The following is an 18,799-nucleotide window of genomic DNA, read 5'->3' on the forward strand; positions in this document are numbered from 1 at the left end:
GCAAGCAGCGTCCCCTGCGCTCTTTTCAGCACCACGGACAGCGTCTCCCTCCGTCGCCAACATTCGCCACTCCTGTGGGTGACATCGGGCAAAGCCGGTTTTTCCCTCCGCCCTGCTAACCCGCGATTGGCTCGCTGGAGATCCCCCTTCGGAGCGGCCCTCAAAGGCGCAAATCCTCTCCCTCCCCCCCCACCCCCAGCTTCCGAAAGCCCTTGAAGGATCCACCTTGCTCTTCTCTCTTGGCTCCCTCCAAACCGTGAAGGGAGGAGGAGGAGGAAGAAGAAGAAGGCGACTGAGAGAGAACCCTACTCCTGGTTGGCTTCAAAAGCAACAAAAAGACCCGGAGAGACAGAGGACAAGAGCCAGGGAGTTCCTTCGGCGCCTCCCAGCCCGGATCCGCGTCTCCAGAAGCGGGGAGATGAACCTCAACTTCACCTCGCACGCGGTGGCCCACTCGGTGTCTTCCCACAGGCCAACTTCCTTCTTCATCGAGGACATCCTGCTCCACAAGCCCAAGCCCCTTCGGGAAGTGGCCCCCGAGCACTTCCACAGCCCCCTGGCCTCTCGGGTCCCTCTGCTGGACTATGGGTACCCCCTGATGCCCCCGCCGACCATCCTGGCGCCTCACCCGCACCACCCGCTCCATAAGCCGGATCACCACCACCCTTATTTCTTGACCACTTCGGGTAAGCGCTCCTTCGCCGTCGCCTCTCTGCCTTTGGCTTGAGGAACCGCGCGAGTCTCTGTCGTGTGCGTTGCCTGGTACCCAAACTCGTGCCCGTGTGTGTCCGGTGCCACAGGTTGGCTATTGTTGGTGGGTGGGCTTTTTTCGGGGAGGGGAGGCTTTAAAAAGGAGAGGAAGCTGCCCGCTTTGCTGTCCAAGAAAAGGCAAAGCAAAAGTCCAATCAAGTCTAGCCGCGCTGCTGATGCGAACGGTTTAGTCGAGAACTCACCAAATCCGATTTCATCCAGGTGGTTGCCAAACTTTCTTCTTTACGCACAAAATGACAAGGCGCGGGTTGAGGCTTTTAAAAAATTCAGAGCAGCAAGGGCATCGTCCGTCCCTGTTCTCTTTGATGAATCATAGAAGCGGGGAAAGGGCGCTGGAAGTTTGGGAATCAGCCCCTAGACGCAGAGATCCTCCGCTTGCGTCGCGGGCAAGAAAATCCCTCAGTCTATATGAGTTTCAGTCCGTCCTTAAAAGAATCGGAAGCCCTTGGAAGTAAAGTCATCTTGGTCTCTAACTTCCAAGGTTTCTGACTTCCGATGCTCAAAAATAAATCAAGCCAAACCTTAATAACTTTTCAGCAATGTCACGATTGAATCTGAAATTATAAAATAAAACGCGGTAGGGAACTTCTTTCCCACTGAATACAAATAAATAAATGAACTCACGCGGTTGCTGTTTTCCTTCAGACTTTTAAAGGGGGTTCTCTTGAAGAGGAAGAGAAGACAGATTAATATTTTGTAGAGCGACCAGTGGTTGAAACTATAATTTAATCATGAATCATTCTCAGTTTATAAACGAAAACGATTATTGGATTTATCTTCGAACCGAATTCATCCCACGATTTAGACTCCAGTATTTAGAATCCGTTAAAAACAAGACTCTAATTAATTTAGAATAAGACGGAACCAACTGTCCTTTTGACACAAAAAAGGAGCATCAACCCATTACCTTTTGGTATGTATAAGACTTATATGTTTACAAAGGGATAGAAAAGGAAAGGGAAGAAAAGGCAAAATGTCAGACGAAAACTTAAAATTTATTTCCTTCAAATTTATTTAATTAGAAATTATAAGTAATATAAGGGAACGTTGCTTGAAATTGCACAGGATTGCAACCCAAAAGACTGGGAAGCTTTTCAAGAGTTGCCAACCGCACAAGAATGTTTCCTTGATACGGTTTTATTCAACCCCGTTTTTCCAGTCATGAAAATGCAAAATCAAACAAAAATAAAATATTTTCTTTTTTAAAAAGTCGATAAAGGAAAACATCTTAGAAATACGAAATTAGTAGTCGTGAAAAGACACACACGAACATTGCATCTTGCCTATGAGAATTGTAAACGACACTTAACGGTTATACGATTTAAAGGGGGGAGGTAACCCATATAGAGTATCGCATATAGAAATAAGGAGCCGCAGTGAGCGCGTGTTTTTAAAGGCTTCAACGTAATCAGATGCATAGGTGTCGACTCCCTGCGGTCCTGGGTGCCCGAGCACCCACAAAATTCCCCATGAAGGGGCCGCGCACCAACAAATTTTGGCGCCAGGGCCATGCACGCTGCAGGGCACCCACGACCCCGGGCACCCACGGTCGCGGCCAAGCTGGCATTCCTGATCAGATGTGAAGTCAGGCTGGCGGGTGCAGACGGTCGCTCTTCCACATTCTGCTCCCACCCGCAGATCCACCTGAGAGGTGATCAAATAAAATCCTCCTTAGGACTCAGCAGGATGATAGGGAAATAACTCTGTTTTGCCGTCCACCAGGGTGAACTGACACCCGGTAAAAAGAGTCGTCTGCAATGCATCCACTCCGGGACGTGGAATTACAGTCGCACGCCCAGAGGGTTTCTTTTTAAATGACGAACTTTTGCAGAGTCTCAAAAGCCAGAAAACAAAGGAGAAAAACGAGGATAGAAGCGGAAAGAGGCAATAGCTGCGGAGTTGGTCACAAATACTTAATGACCCATTTGGACTCACATTTGCATTTGGGAGATTAGGTGAAGGCTAGATCAACTCTAGGAAACCTTAGCAATGAAAGATGTCAGAGGAAGCGGCTGATGCTTAATGGCCTCCGGACTTGCAGGCTCCCTTTATTTTTCCAGGAAGGCAGAAATTCAGCAGGAAAAGCTCTCCCCGCCGCTGTGTTAGGGGTGGGGAAAGCTTCACCGACAGATTTTCTGCCTGTTACGCAGCAAAGTCACAGGAGCTCTGCCATGGCTAAAGAAAAGTCCTCCTGAAATCCTCTCTCCCCCCCCCCAGCCCAACTGATGTAGTAGCTGACAGCGAAGAAGTCCTGAGTTCAAATTCTAGCTTGCGGGGTGAGGGTTAGGACTGCTGGCAGGATCCTCGCAGGGACACGCACGCGATTTGCTTCTAACGCAACCTTCTGCTTGTCCACTCAGAAGTCGGTCCTATTGACTTCAATCTACGTAAGCGTGTAAATGTGTGAGATTGTAGTCTTTTAGCTCTGCCTCTGAAGCCACCGTTACACTGAGCTGTTTTGTCGGTAGACTTTTAGCAGAGACTGTTCGTTCCTTTACCCTGGAAGAAAGGGGAGGGGAGCTTTGTGTCTTCCAGGGAACTGGGGGAAGGGGGGGGCTGGAAGAAGAACGTCCCACTTCTGTCATGATCGACGGGGGAGATTTTGGACCGGGACGCAGGAACTGGCTCAGGTGCTGAGCTAAAAAGACTCGACCTCCCAGTTCCTTGAAAAGGCGCCCCGCAGCGTCGAGACTCCAAGCACTCCAGACCACGGAATGATGTGCTCCGGGGCTCTTGAACCACCGTTTGTTTCTCTTGGAAACCCGCCCCAATTTTGAACTGTGCTCACTCACGTGCGTAAAAGAGGGGTTTGGGAACAGAAAAGCAGACCTCGCGTTTAATCCGTTTTAATTAACCCGGGCCAAACGGCAGAGGATTTTCTACCCTTTCGGGTGGCTGCCTCATGATCTGAATTCAAAGAAAGTGGAGCGCGGGGGTGGGAGGGAGATGAGGCCCAGGACTGGGTGGGAAATGACACGTATTAAAACGAAGTTTAGCGAATAGGGGAAATAATAGGTAAATAGCCCCTGTCCAAAGATTAAGCGGGGAATATAGAATTCGTGAGCTCAGTGCTACTCCTAAGAGGCAGTGTGGTGGTGCTAGGTGTTGGAAATGGCAAAACAACCACAACAACCCTACTCTGGCGGTTGCAATGCTACCTTTGTGACCGCGGCTTCCCCATCCCCGGCTGCGTTCACATAAAGGAGGCCGCACGGTGGTTTGCAGTCGATTTACTGTTGAGGCCTCTCGGCGAATAGGCGCTGCGATGGCTACATGGAGCTTCCGCGGGCAGGGGCAGTCTACCTCTGTTTGGCGGAGACCATGGCGCCTCCACTCCCAGTGCCTGGACTTCTTAGAGGGCATTAGCCTGGGACTCCACAGACCTTTATCTCCCCCCCTCCCACCAAGAATCCATATGTATATCGATCTCTCCTAAAGGTGGGCTGTGGGTTGTCGGTGGGGCGCCTGGCAGGCCCGCCACGGATCCGCTCGTGTCTTCCTTGCAGGGGTGCCGGTGCCCGCTCTCTTCCAGCCTCACCCGCACGCCGAGCTGCCGGGCAAGCACTGCCGCCGTCGGAAGGCCCGCACCGTCTTCTCGGACTCGCAGCTCTCCGGCCTGGAGAAGCGCTTCGAGATCCAGCGCTACCTTTCCACTCCTGAGCGCGTCGAACTGGCCACAGCGCTCAGCCTCTCGGAGACCCAGGTAGGGCCGGGCTGGAAGGATGCGGAGGAACGAAGCGCGGTGGGTGGGTGGGTGATTGGGTGCAGTCAGGCACCCCACAAAAGACCCCGGCCCCCAATGGGGGGGGAGGAGAAAGCAGCTGTCTTAAAGGGGAGTGAGCCCCGGAACGTTTTCCTCCCTCCCTCGAGAGCCTTGGGATGCCGGGTGACCGAGGCTGCGGTCCCCCTGCCTACGGCCTTACTCGAGAGTCGGTCCCATGGAGGACACGGGGGGGGGCTTACTTCTCAGGAAACATGCGCAGGATGTTCCTTGCAGCTGTCATAAGTCCTGGCTCAGTGTGTTGAAAGCCTTTCTGTGTGGTGGAGGCGAAAGGGGGAATTCAGGCGGCACAGAACGAATTTAAACAGTAACAGTAAAGCAAAATGGTCGTGTCGAATTACTTTTAATTGATTTGAGTTCTCGTCCTTTGAGTAACAGCCCCGGCCCACGGGGCAGTTTATGATATTTCAGTAAAACCAGAACAGTAAAATAGTAGTAGTGGTAGTAGTAGAAGAATTAATATTATTATTATTATTATTAATAATAATAATTAATATATTGTGGAGTTGGAAGGGATCCCGAGGGTCATCTAGTCCAACCCCCTACAATGCAGGAATAATAATAATAATAATAATAATAATAATAATATGATGATGATGCAATTGGGACAGAATTTAAAATCATAAATCAGCCCTCCCATAAGTTCACCAGAGAGATGTCGCAAGTGAAGTGACCCAGAATTAACACAGAAGCTCAAAAGACCTGCCCCGAGGACCCTACAGTTTGCATGCCAATAATGGGAGGGCAACGGTGAAGCCAGTGGGGCATGGAGATGAGCCGATGAAGCTTTGCTACAAAGTCGTGCAATGAAGCTAGCTTGTGCATGTTTACTCGGAAGTAAGCCTTAAGAATCCCAGTAGGGTTTACTAGCAAATTAAGCCTACGTAGGATTGCAGCCTTAGGTTTCCTTTCCCTTGCGCAACTCCACGCACGCTTTACCTGGGAGTAAAACCCCGCTGAATTTATTTGCGAATAAAGAATGAGGCATCTGGCTTGAACCCAATCTGAAACCTGCGGTGAATGGGGAGGGCAGTTTTTCTCTCCCCATTGCGAAATCGCGCGCCCGCCAGCCCGCCCGCCCGTGTGTGTGTGTGTGTAAGAGAAGGATTGGTGGACACTGCGGGGTGTTGAACAAGCCCCCCTTACACAACCTCAGTTTCCCACCTGTCTAAGGCGCCCGCTTCTTCTCGGGAGTTATGGGCAGAACACTTTGCAAGCTTCCGTGAACCTTGGAGCGGCCACATGCTGTGTTTAATGGCAGGTGTGCGCTAGGATCCCCGTGAAACAGTCTAAGAAACCCAAAGAAAACTGGGCTCCTAAATAGTTGTCCAACGTGTTCACAATGCAGATGTGGACACACGGAGGCATTTCAAGTCCTCCCCGGACTTTCCACTTGCCCTAGAAAATGTAAACCGGTTCCGAATCCGGATCATCATTTCCCCGCTTTCCTTTTCTTTCAAACAAGGGAACTTTTGTTTGTCCACTTGGCAAATGTGCCTTTCCCATTCGGTCCCCTCCCTTCCACCCTTTTCCAGTGCCATCCCACCCACTCCGCAGGGATGGCGTTGGGGAGGAAGGAGTTCCGAATATCTCTCCCTTCTGACTTGCGCCCGAGCCAACCTCGCCGCTTCTCCTTGCAGGTGAAAACGTGGTTCCAGAACCGTCGGATGAAGCACAAAAAGCAGCTGAGGAAGAGCCAGGACGACCCCAAGGCCCCCGGCGCGGAGGACAGCGCGGAGCAGGGGGCCAGCAGCGAGCCGGAGCTGGCGCCGCCAGACAAAACGGCCCCGGGCGCTTCTTCGGCCTCCTCCTCGGCCGAGCCCCGCAAGGGCGGCCACCCGCCGCCCTTCCTGCTAGAGGAGACCGAGGACGAGGTGGACATAATCGAAGGGGCGGAGCTTTGTGGCCCTCAGCACCTCATCTAGGGCGAGCTCGGACTCCGGGACTCAGCCAAGATGGGCTGGGGTGGGACTGGCCTGACGCGGGGAGGAGTGGGGTGGGCGGTCCGCTGCTAAAAGACTCCTGGGTCCACTTGAAGACAGGTGGCCGATGGATCTGACCCCAGACTCTGATCCGAGAAGACCAAACCCCGGACAGATGTGAGAGAACCCCACTGACCCATTCATCCATCTTCCTCCTCCTCCCTTCCTTTTTAGGACTGGGAATCTCCACCAACATTTCCCCGCCCCGTCGAGTTAGGCAAAGGTTGTGGGAACGGGGCGGAGGAAACTGAGCGAGGCTCAGAATCCGGATCAGATCCATCCAGGTGATCTTCTCAGCTGGAGGAGGGATTTGGACCATGGCATTTTTAAACAGCTGTATTTTTGCGCGCGGGGCTGAGTGGATTCCATCCCCCGCCCCCGCCCCCAATTCCTACGGTAAATGCAGAAATTAAATTGAAGCCGGGGGAATGAATGGCAGTTTCTCTGAATGCAAATATAAACCATGAACTCTTCGATCGATGTTACGTGGAAGATGCAAAGAAGGTAACGTCAGTAAGGCCATTTAATAATACGCCTGAAAAACATATCATTTCTACGAAATTTAATTCTCAGAATGCTTGAGATTCCATCCCCAAGCAGCCCGATCCTATGGCGCGTGTTTGCTCAGAAGTAAATCTCTCCGCCTCCACTAAGACTTGCTCCCGAGTGAGCGTGCACAGCGTTGCTAACTTAGTAAGACCGTTGCAAGTAAAGGCCACGATCCAAGCAAAGTTAGAAGCACTTTGCAGTCCCATTAGTTTCAAAATGGGAGTTAAAACGCGCGCTTAGATCTTTCTCCTTGGGATAAATGGACTCTTAGGGTGCTTAATTATAAAGGGATTGTGTCTGAAATTTATTCCACGCTGTACATAAGATTTTTTTAAAAAGTCATTTTCTCTAGAAAGTTGGGCGTCTGCTCTCAGAAAGATTGCTATAATACAAATATAGCTATGGAGTTTTTAAAATGTGGACAAATTTAGCACTGGAAATTTTAAGAGACAAAAGTCAGAATTAAGCAGTTGCCTTCAAACGCTGTACTGAAAGGCGTGGAGCGGGGGAAAGTTACCTCTACAGAAAGGTAAGGAGTTTTCTTACCTGAAAAAAGGTAAGATTTGTACTTTGCTAGGCTGGATGACCTCTGGAATGTTGTTGTCGCTGTGGACATTCTGCAAGGGCAAGGAGGCTGGACTAAATGACCTCTGAGATCCTAAATCCAGCTCTGAGATCCTAATGAAAAATAATACCCTCCCAAAGTATCCAGGAGGATTGATGGCTTGAAGAAGCCAATAAATAAAATCCGTTCCAAAGAGAGGGAAGACAGATGAACCTGCAAAGATTCCCAAGCTATTTAAGCGTCTGGCTGCGTGGAAATTCTACCCTCTCGCCTTCTGCTGCTGCAGAACAACAGTCTGACGGGTCTTTAAAGACTGCAGTGCTATGCCCACTTCCTTGGGACACTGTTACTTGGGAGGAAGCGCCGTTGAGTTCAACGGGAGGGACTTCTGAGCAAACAGGGACAGGACGGCCGGGGGATGCGTGTCCTTAAAAGAGCAGACAGTCGTGGGTATGTCAACTCAGAAGTAAGTCCTCCTGATTTCAGGCCAGTCTGCACAGGATCGCGCAATTCGGTGCGTGCTCATCCTCCAGAAGTCAGGCCTGTGGCATCCCATGTTACCCACCCAATAAGTGCGCGCAGGACTGAAGCCACAAACCCTGTTGTTCTTTTGTAAAGTGCCTGAGCGCCCTCTCAGAAGAATCTCACCTCTTGAAGAAGAAAAAACTCACCCTGTGTAACGCAAAAGCTCTCAAGCGCATGACATTGTTGTTTTTCTGTCCTTATTAAACGCGCGCCCCTCCAATAAACAGCTTTTAGGGTGGTTAGAAAAAAAGTCTGGTTGCAAGGACAGAGCAGAGCGCAGCGCCTCGCAAGAAAACTTTTTCTTGAGGGGGGGGTCGTAATTGACCAATTGGCAATTGGCAAGAGTAAATAAGTATGTGTGAGAAAGACAGAGAGACACTCCTTCTCTTAATTTCATCCTGCTATCCCCTATAGCCGTGTCCAAATTCCAGTTAATTTCCTGCTTACTCTCTTCCACTAAGCTTTCTCCCACCGCCATTTGAGCAAGCCACACATTCCTCATACCATGTTAGAAAAGAAAACCTCCCTAGAATTGAGCCCTTAAAAAAGACCCTGGTGATGGATGTCTGCTGCCTGTAAGGAAAGGATTTTCACGTTCAATTACATCGTAGGACTAAAATTCCCTTCGGGTCTAGTTTACTTAGATCTTGCCTAAGCCTTCTGCAGAACGGGAGCATTTCGGGGTGGGTTTAGAAGACAGACACTTATACTTTGCTGTGTGGAGGGACCCCTAAAGTCAAACTTCCCGCCCCTTGGAGCCTGTGGCCAGATTACAGTTTTGCTCCTGTGTTTCGCTCGCCACTATTTCCTTGTCCCTTTGGCCTTTTGAGGTCCCGATTTTTCATCCCCACGGTCTGATCCTTTCTCGAGTTTTCCCCAGCCAACATCGGACTTGTTCACTCATGTATACAAAAGTTAAATGCTTGAAATAATGTATGTTTCCCCCGTTTTCGTGGGTTTGGAGAATATTAGCGAAAATATACTACCACTACTAAAAATATAATTTTTACAAATCGCACGTAGGGAAACAAAATAAACATTCGAAGAATGGGTGATTGTCATCTTGCGACTCTCTTGCGGTAACTAAACCAACCCAAATAAAAGATTCATCCATGCATATTTACTCCGAAGTAAGACCCTCGTGCTACGTTCGAGGAGACAGTCTTACTCCCAAGTAAGTGGTTGCAATAGCCTTAATGGGTTTATGTGTAAGGAAGGATGGGTTTTATTTTCCCTATCCCCCCATCCTCTCCAAAGTTAGCTCCCCGCCAGGATCTTGCAGAACTGTTCCTGCCACAGCAAAACGGGCCATTTCCTCTTACTTTACCCCATAGAGTGAAATGGGAGCAAATGCACAGGGTCCTTCTGCTCTGAGGCTGCCGTCGAATCATGCAAGACTTGATTGAATGCCCCACTGAAATCACTGGGTGTTGCTTCGGGGCATAGGATCAGTTTGCAGATGTTGCATTCAGAAAAGAAAGGGTTTTTAAAAAAAAATTAAAAGAAAAGTGGGGTAGTGTTTCTCAAATTATAAAATATTTGTATCACGTCAAAAGGAGTAGTGTAGCCATTTGCAAGACCTAATAGGCAGCCTGCCCTTGCTGATTCGTGCTGCTGATTTAAATCAGCCTTTTAAAAAAACCTATGGTTAGATAGTTCCAGAGAAATAATCCTGCTCTTTTGGAAGGAAGGACAAGAGAAAAGTTGAAAGAAAGGAAGAAAGGAAGGAAGGAAGGAAGGAAACATCTCAGTCATTTTAACAGCTATGCTAATCTTATGAGAAAGTCAGTAATTCAAACGGGCATTCCCCTTTCCCCAGTTAAGGACTGCAACCCAATCAATTGATTACAAATATTCACCTTGTAATCCTATATATGTCTATTCAGAACTAAATCTCGCAGAGTTCAAAGGGACCCCTCTCAGGTAAAGGGGCACAGGAATACAACCTTACTTGACTAAAATGGGGCCCTGATATATTGGCCAGATTTATTTATTTTTTAAATGAATTTTAATACCAATACATGGGGAAAGAGAGGATAGCCAGCACCGTCTTGGCAGAGGCACCACCCACTTCTCACACCCAGGATGGGAATATTTTCTTCATGGGGGACCTGTGGCTTGCTGTATCTTCTTAGACTAAACCACCAGCAGCTCTGCCCATTGGCCATGCTGGCTGAGGCTGATAGGAGCTAGAGTCCCATGTGCCTGCAGCAAGACAGATGTGTACCATCTGAAAACGAGCAAAGTATGTTTCTTGATTCAGAACTACTGTGTTTACTCATATGAAAGTGTAAGCAAATGTAATCAGCAGCTTGATCAACTAATCAAATTAAACCCATATGATTACTGATAATCGACGGACATAACTTGAAGTGGAGGCAAGGGGGGCTGCCCTACTTCAGTCAAAAGAACATAGGGATGCATGGATAGATGGATGTTTGTGGGGATAGAGGGATTAAAATTACACACTCTAAATGAATCAGAGTGGAATGTCCCCAAAGCACTATGTATTTATTTATTTTACAAAATTTATATGCCACTGACTCTAGAACAACAGTCTAAAATAGTCATTAAAACTCCAATAAAAAGGCAAAACATTAGAAACAAGTTACATAAACATTTGAAAACATGAAATGAATCAGTACAGCAATTTTAAAACACTTACACTTCCTAAAACAATGTTGACAAAATTATGTGCCAAAATTCTATGGCTTGAACAAAGTGTTTTGCAGAGACCAAAACCAATACACTGAAGGCACCTGCATAAGGCAAATCTTTAAAAATGTAGTATAAACACCAGCAATTGAGAAACACTGGCCTGCAAGTGCTCCAAGTGGAGAACAGCCTTTATCAAAGGTGTCATGGGCTTTGAAGACACTCAAACTCAGGACGCTAGGGAGAAACGTGCTAAGAGGAAGGCACACTTGGCAAACCCTCACCATGATCAGCTCCTGCCCAGAAACCTATGTCCCCACTGTGGAAGGATGTGTGGATCCAGAACTGGCCTCCACAGTCACTTACGGACTCACTGTTAAGACCGTGGTTATGGAAGACAATCTTACTCAGCTATGAGTGATTGCCCAAGAAGATGTTAAACATACAACATCTTAGTAATTTCTAAAATGACCCTGTAAGGTAGGCCAGTACGTTTGTCCCCATATTACAGGTGGTGTATGTTTGTGTGCACTTATTTTGCAAGTATTGCGTAAACAGCAGGGCTGAGCTTTGCGTCAGAGACTTCTGCTTAATAGTGCTGTGCCACTGACAGGTCCTTTTAGTGGGTCCACTTGTGGGAATGTTCAGTGTCGCAGGAGAGGATATAGTGTTTATTAATATCCTTCCTAACTTGTGCTAGCAAGTTTCTTTACTTAGCAGAGTTTACATTCTCCTTTTACATGCACAGCAGATAGCTGGTTGCAGGCTTGTGTGAGCCTCTGTCTATTGTACAATTCAATCTGTCTCAGATTGAATTGTACATTCCTGGTAAGTTCCCTTGAATCCCTCCTAAAAGAATAAAGACGCCACAATTTTAATCAAAGTTAATAAAATAAGTTTACTTACATCAGTTCACAGTTGGATTCCTGAAGGCAGACTTAGTTTCAAATATGTACATGTGGATTTCCCTTATTTCCCTTATGGGGAAATAATCCCAGTGTTTCTGCTAGCTGAGAGCTAGCAGAGCAGTCCTAGCTAGAAGCTGGTCAGATGAAGGAGGAGGTCAAAAAAGGAGGTGTGCTGCATGACTCATCCATTTGTTACCTGGACAGGTTTTGTCACACCCACCTTCTATCACACGCAAAAGGAAGGATGCTCCAGCTAAGAGGAACAGCCAGGAGGAACAGGCTGGACCAAACATTCCCTTGCATGCCTTCTCTAGCATTACAAAGATTGTTGTACTTGACTACCTCTCATGGATCACATCCCACACCACTAAGATGGGTTGAGGGTAGGCCCCACTTCTCCAAATCACTTTACTCCTGAGCACAGTTCTTGATTTGTACCTATTGAAATGGGCTCAAGGCTGACACTGTTAGATGCAACCAAATGCTGAAAGACCGGGGGCTCCGGGTGTGTGGTGAAGTGATCACACATTGGCTACCCCATTCTCTCTGAGGAGAAACAACCCACCCCCTTGACAGAAATCCAGTTTTCATTTGAGCCTCATCTCAACCCCCTTGTAAATGGGCTGGTGAACTTGCTATAAAGATAAATGATGGTGGATTTCAGGCTTTCTGTCGTCATGGAACACACTCAGTTTGCACAGGGACACCCACCCACCCACCCCGGTCACATGCTGCAGGAACACTGCTGATAGCCTAGTGCACACACTGAGTTCATAAACAGTTCTGGCCAAAACTCTGTTTGAACTGAGGCTACACACAAACGACCCCCACAAATTAGAATCGTGGGTTCATTACAGTCTTAGTCATCCTTTGCCTCATTGAGATCAATGGAACCCTAACAAGTACAGTATGACTAGGGCTGTACCCATAACCATGTCTGCTCAGTAAACAAGCCCTATCTAATTCAATGAGGCTTACTCCCAGGTAAGCAGAGTTAGGATTGCAGCCTAAAGCTTCATATATATAATGCATTTAGGGCACTTGGGTTTGCCTAAAGAATCCTGGGAACTCTAGTTTGCGCCTCACAGGGGTACAATTCCCTGCACCCTTAAACTACAACTCCCAGGATTCTTTGGGGGAAGTCAGGTACTTTGAATATACGATGTGCATACAACCAGTGTCTTGATTCTATGGTTTCCCCCACTTCTGATTCTGGATCTCCCCCCCGCCCCCACTTCACATCTTTGCCCTATATCTGACAGACGCACTGGCCAGCCATTTGAATGTAGATCTTGGTCATCTGATCTGCACTTGTCCCTGTGCTTCAGACAAACTGCCTGCCTTTAAAGAAATATTTCCAAGGACTGAATGCATCTGTATCCAATCAAACATGCACGGGTTTCTTAATTCTTAATAAGAGTGCAACAATGTTGTCTAAATACTGAAAAACTGCTTGTTGATACAAAAAAAAGTCACACTGATATGAACGTTCAAAAAGGGCTTGTGGTGAGTTCATTGCATCACTGGTTCTAGCCAACTGATGCTGTGTACAGACAGGTTCTGCTGAAAACATGCATAACTGTCTCTCCTTGAGCTTGATCCACAAGAGGACTGGTGATTGTACATTTGAACATACAGCAGTGGGTGCATTTCCACATTGACTCCATCCGTCAAGTGCTGTACATAATGTAGAACATGATGTGCATTTCTCTGCAGCTATTCCATTGGTCTGACATGGTCGCTTGTGTGCTGTGATGGATAATTTCACTGAGTTACTCAAGATCTGTTTCTGAAGAACCCCTCAAGGTTCTCTGGAGCACAGTTTGAAAAACAACCTCTGCTGATTAATGCAAGCTTGAAGGTTAAACCATAAAGACTGTGCCTTTTAACGAAGGGAAACTCCTTTTCCTGACTGCACAGAAAGAAAATATTGTTGATCTGGAAGTTTAAAAGGGCAGTCTGACCTGTTCTTTTGGATAACAAGATAAAATTGAGCGCCCTCCACATTTCATTCTAATGATAGGATAGCAAAAAGCTATCATTCCGAAACGGGGGATCATGTTGTCTAGGATATAATATAAACACAGTCATTAAACATGGTTAGGAAGGTAAAATATTTGTATTCCAGAGTAGTCTACCTCTTGACACAAAGACAACACTTTATTTCTAATTTTCCAACCCTCTTTTAAAAATCAAAATCCTCAAAGTGGTAGACAACCTAAGTAAAAACAAACATTTCCCATTACTTGCTAGCATTTGCATTAAATCATTTCTGCTTGTCCTCTTCTTGCGACCATCTACTTATTAATTTTATTTTTCTCATACCAGCCTGGCTAATATTCCTGTAAGACAGGGATTAGTGTTGCGACCTTTTACTTATTAATTTTGTTTTTATCATGCCAGCCTGACTAATATTCCTGTAAAACAGGGATCAGTGGGGAACCTTTGGCCCTCCAGATGTTGCCATACTCCAACTCCCATCAACCTCAGACAGCACAGCCAATGGTCAGTGATGATGTGAGCTGGCATCCAGAAACATCTGGAAGACCACAGACTCCCTACCCTTGCTCTAATGCACTGCTTCCCAAACTTGGGTCTCCAGCTGTTGTTGGAACACAACTCCTATCATCCCTAGCTTAGCAGGACCAGTGGTCCGGGATGCTGGGAACTGTAGTCCAAAAACAGCTGGAGACCCAAGTTTGAGAAACCCTGGAGGCTTAGAGCCCAAGCATGCTTACTAGAGAGTAAGCCCCATTGATCACCATGGGACTTACATGCACTGTGCATCTTTCTCAAGCTGGGGACATGGTTACTTCCCAAGAACTCCTGGAATTTCAAAGCAACCCCATATAAGGAAGACATTACAGACATTCATTGACTGACAAAGGTATTGCAAGGCCTCCCTGTCTTTTAATCACTGCTGTAAATAAAAAAAAGCAACAGCCTCTAAATGTCTGGCCTCAAAGGATTCAAAAAGGAGAAGTCAGCACTTTTCAATGACCCTTTGGTAAGTTTTAGCCACTCAACCTTTAGAGGACATTCACAACATAGGAAACTACCACCAAGTCAGACCACCTGGGTCCATACAGCTCAGTAGGTCAACACTGACTGGCAGCAGCTCTCCAGGGTTTCAGGCAGCTCTACCTAGAGACACCATTTGCACAGACTGCTCTATGCTCCACCACCCAGCAATGGCTCTCTCCCCTTTTCCAACCATCTCGGCCAACAACAATTGAAATACCACTCTGCAAAGAGAATAAGCTAAATGTCCTAAGACTGAGATGGAGTTCTTCAAGGGAATTGAAAATGAAAGTATAAATATCTTCATTGATTGCCCACGTTCACTGTTAAAAGAAGCGACAGAGCATTGTTAAAAGTTAAAGTGCTGTGCGTGTGTTTAGGGGATTAATGGGTACAATTTAGGGGTTTAATGGGTACAATTTGTATGTCCCTAAAAGCTGAGGTTGTACCTGCCTTTTTCAATGGCGTCCTCATTTCCAGGTGATGTGGAAGATGTAAGGAAGGCACAGACAGTACAGAAGGTGATCAATTAAGACATTAAGCATTTCCTAACACATGGCCTCATTTGCATTTTATCCTAATAACAAGGCCATCAGCTCATTTTCAAGGGAGCATGGGCTACTTCAGCTAAATCCTTGGATCAAAGCAAAAATGCCCGCTTGCATTTTCTAATCGGAAAAGGGAATGCTAATTTAGAGCCCTTAATGTGTGGTGGTAAGAGACTCCTTCAATTAACCAAATTCTATGGGCTCAGGAAAAAAATAATAATACTAATAAAAAATAGATACAAAGAGAGTCAGACTGGAAAGGCAGAAATGCTTATTAAATCAAAGAGGTCCAGCATTCATTACCTCCAGCATCTGGGGCCAAACACTAGGCGTGCAGCTCATCAAAGCAGTGTGTGTGTGTAATGGGTTAAATTGAGAATATAATCTAATTAAAATATTAGATGCGAGTAAATAGTTCTTTGATATCCCTCTGAAGCTTTCATTAAAAAATAGGTGCTCAAGCTTTGTATTTAGGGGGATTATCACATCTAATCAGAGAAACAAGTTTTGGGCCCTACCAAGAGATGCTTCAAAGTGTTACCATTTTGGGGTGGGATGATTATTATCTGTAGATAAGCAGTTCTTATGCAGTATGGAAATGTTACTCTGTCGCAGCATTGCAGGCAATATCTGGGAGACCTAAGTCAGGGCCAGTGCTATAATGAGGCTTGCTGAGGCAGCTGCCTCAGTGGCACTCTGGGGGAGAGCTGAACCAGGCAGAGGGCCTTCTCTGTAATGGCGCCTACCCTGTGGAACGCCCTACCATCAGATGTCAAGGAAATAAAGAACTATCTGACTTTAGAAGACATCTGAAAGCAGCCCTGTTCAGGGAAGTTTTTAACGCCTGAGCTTTTATCGTGCTTTTAATGTTCTGTTGGAGTGGCTGGGGAAACCCAGCCTGATGGGCGAGGTATAAATAATAAATTATTATTATAGCAAATTTGGACATGGGTGCTTATGCACCTCCCTGTCACCTAAGTGAATATAAAGGAGGGGAGCTGGGAGACAGGGCCTAAACTGGAGTAGACCCAGAAAGAGAGAGAACTTCACCACTGAGTGTGGGCCATTTCAGCATGGTGCAATGCCACATTGACACAGCAAGTGTGTGACTGCACATGTGGGCAGGGCTGATCACGTGGTTTGGTGTGTGTTTTTCTGGTGAAGGCAATTCTTTGAGAAAGGCCCACCTCACACCATTGCAATGTGGCTTTGTGCCCTGCAGAAGCAGCCCTTGCTCTGCAGGGAATATAGGGGAAGAAGATGTACCGTATTTTTTGCTCCATAAGATGCACTTTTTTCCTCCTAAAAAGTAAGGGGAAATGTCTGTGCGTCTTACGGAGTGAATGTGTGGTGAATTGCTGGCTCCCTTTCTGGCCCTACCTCCTTGCCCAGGCCTCCATTGTTGAATGTTCTCCAGACAGAGGCTGTTTCCCCAGCGACACGTGACTGGCTGATTAGATTATCTGTTTGGAAACTGTAGAAATGGCTCCCTTTCCTTTCCTAAAGAAGCTGCAGAACTGTGAGGTGATCCCCTCCCAAAAACGGGACTTTCCTCCTTTCCTCCTCTAAAAACTAGGTGCATCTTATGGTCAGGTGCGTCTTATGGAGCGAAAAATACGGTAGCTCAGGAGCAGAGCATTTATTCTGCATGAAGAAGGTCCCATTTTTAATCCTTGATGGAAACTCCAAGGTGGGACTGGGAGAGAACCGTCCCTGAAATCCTGGAGAGCTTCTGCTAGTCAGTGTATACTGAGCTAGATCGACCAATGATCTAACTCTGTACAGTGGTACCTCAGGTTACAGATGCTTCAGGTTACAGACGCTTCAGGTTACAGACTCCGCTAACCCAGAAATAGTACCTCAGGTTAAGAACTTTGCTTCAGGATGAGAACAGAAATTGTGCAGCGGCAGCGGGAGGCCCCATTAGCTAAAGTGGTACCTCAGGTTAAGAACAGATTCAGGTTAAGAACGGACCTCCAGAACGAATTAAGTTCTTAACCAGAGGTACCACTGTATAAGGCAGCTTCCTAGGTGTGAAGGGGTCCAGAAACGGAGCCACTTTCAAAAAATGGGCCTGATAAATGCTTTCTAGTTTGGCTTTCCAAAGGAGCAGTGGAGCCACATTCTTGGGTCGTGCAAGGTTCCACACTTTGCACAAGGTATGTAAGATTATTTATTATCTTATTTGTTAAAAAAGGCCACTTCTGCATCTCAGCTTTGCAAAAAGAAAATCAAAGCTGTTTACAACAATTGTGCAATGAAGACCACATGCAAATTTACAGATCACCCACTGACTGTTACAGGAAATATGTGGTCTGGGTAAGTCTGGCAGCACAGAAAGGTTTTCAGCAAACATTTAAAGGTTAATGTAGAAGATGCCTGCTGGATCTCCTTAGGAAGAGCATTCCACAAGGCTGGTCCAACGACACTGTTCACTATGCACCAGACCCCTGGAATTTGCCATGGCTTCTGAGTATTCCCTTGAGGTTCTGTCAGACAGCCTTTGCATTGTGCATTCATGATGATTTGTGCTCAGGATGGTATCGGGGTGGTTATATTCATTTCCACTTTCAATACTATTTGTGCCTGCAAGCATTTTGGGGTGGATATGCTGCTTCATTTCCAAACAGTGCATGTCCTGTAGCTTCCCACTGAAATCCTGTAAATCTTCACACTGGGATCCCCCCCCCCGATTTTTCTTTTGTTGTGCTATCATGAAAGAGTTGCCCCTCCAGACAGCAATATTGTGGATAAGCTTGGGGAAGCATTACAGAACCCCTACTAAAGTGGAAGGATGTGTGGACTAGATACAGTATGAATCCACCACTGGTGTGCTATTTTTGTGTCAGGATATGCTGCAGAGTATTTCTTCCTTCCTTCCATATGATGGTATATTAACTGGAAAAATGTTGATTTGGGAATCATTTCACACTGTGTAGAGTAAGGGCTAAAGAAGCCATATTGCTCACTTTGATTCCTGAATATAATTTGTGGAGTCCTAGAAGGCACAGAAGGGTGACTTTTCCATGCCACTGTTTCTGCAAAATGAACGCCCAAGTAACTGAAACCATGATTTAGTTCAGTACAGGCAGCCCCCCCCCCCATTTACGTGCATTCAATATGTGCATGACTGTGTATACATGTGTCATGCTGAACCCAGAAGTGACCTGGAAATGTCATAAAGATGTCACTGAAACGTCACTAAAAGGGTGCAATGGGGTGGCTTTTTCATGGGTTTTACTTATACGTGATTTCACCAACATGTGAGCAGGGCTGGATTTAGGTTTGATGAGGCCCTAAGCTACTGAAGGTAATGGGGCCCTTTATATGCCCAGCTGTCCTTTGTCAACAACAAATTGTCACTGTTTTTTGTGTTGAATATGTGCTATATGGTAATTCATGGACCTCATAGGTATCTAAAGCCACTTGCACATAATAAATAGGAGCCTACACAACATAAAACACTGTTGCTGTATGTAGGTTTTATTTGGTTT

The 18,799-nt window shown here is 46.6% G+C and overlaps 1 protein-coding gene across 1 annotated transcript; it reads left to right on the forward strand.

The window, feature by feature from the left end:
- The first annotated feature begins 271 nt into the window (after positions 1 to 271).
- BSX (brain specific homeobox) lies at positions 272 to 9,225 on the forward strand. Its single transcript, XM_053366726.1, has 3 exons — positions 272 to 686; positions 4,278 to 4,474; positions 6,193 to 9,225. The coding sequence occupies exons 1-3, from the start codon at positions 419 to 421 to the stop codon at positions 6,475 to 6,477; spliced, it is 750 nt and encodes a 249-aa protein (XP_053222701.1). The 5' UTR covers positions 272 to 418; the 3' UTR covers positions 6,478 to 9,225.
- Positions 9,226 to 18,799: the final 9,574 nt, after the last annotated feature.

Source organism: Podarcis raffonei, chromosome 15 (assembly GCF_027172205.1).
Source record: "Podarcis raffonei isolate rPodRaf1 chromosome 15, rPodRaf1.pri, whole genome shotgun sequence".
NCBI classification, from domain to species: domain Eukaryota; kingdom Metazoa; phylum Chordata; class Lepidosauria; order Squamata; family Lacertidae; genus Podarcis; species Podarcis raffonei.

Coding starts and splice junctions, on each gene's coding strand:
- BSX (XM_053366726.1), top strand. CDS start 419: ATGAACCTCAACTTCACCTCGCACGCGGTGGCCCACTCGGTGTCTTCC. Junction 687..4,277: donor TTATTTCTTGACCACTTCGG/GTAAGCGCTCCT, acceptor TCTTCCTTGCAG/GGGTGCCGGTGCCCGCTCTC. Junction 4,475..6,192: donor TCAGCCTCTCGGAGACCCAG/GTAGGGCCGGGC, acceptor TTCTCCTTGCAG/GTGAAAACGTGGTTCCAGAA.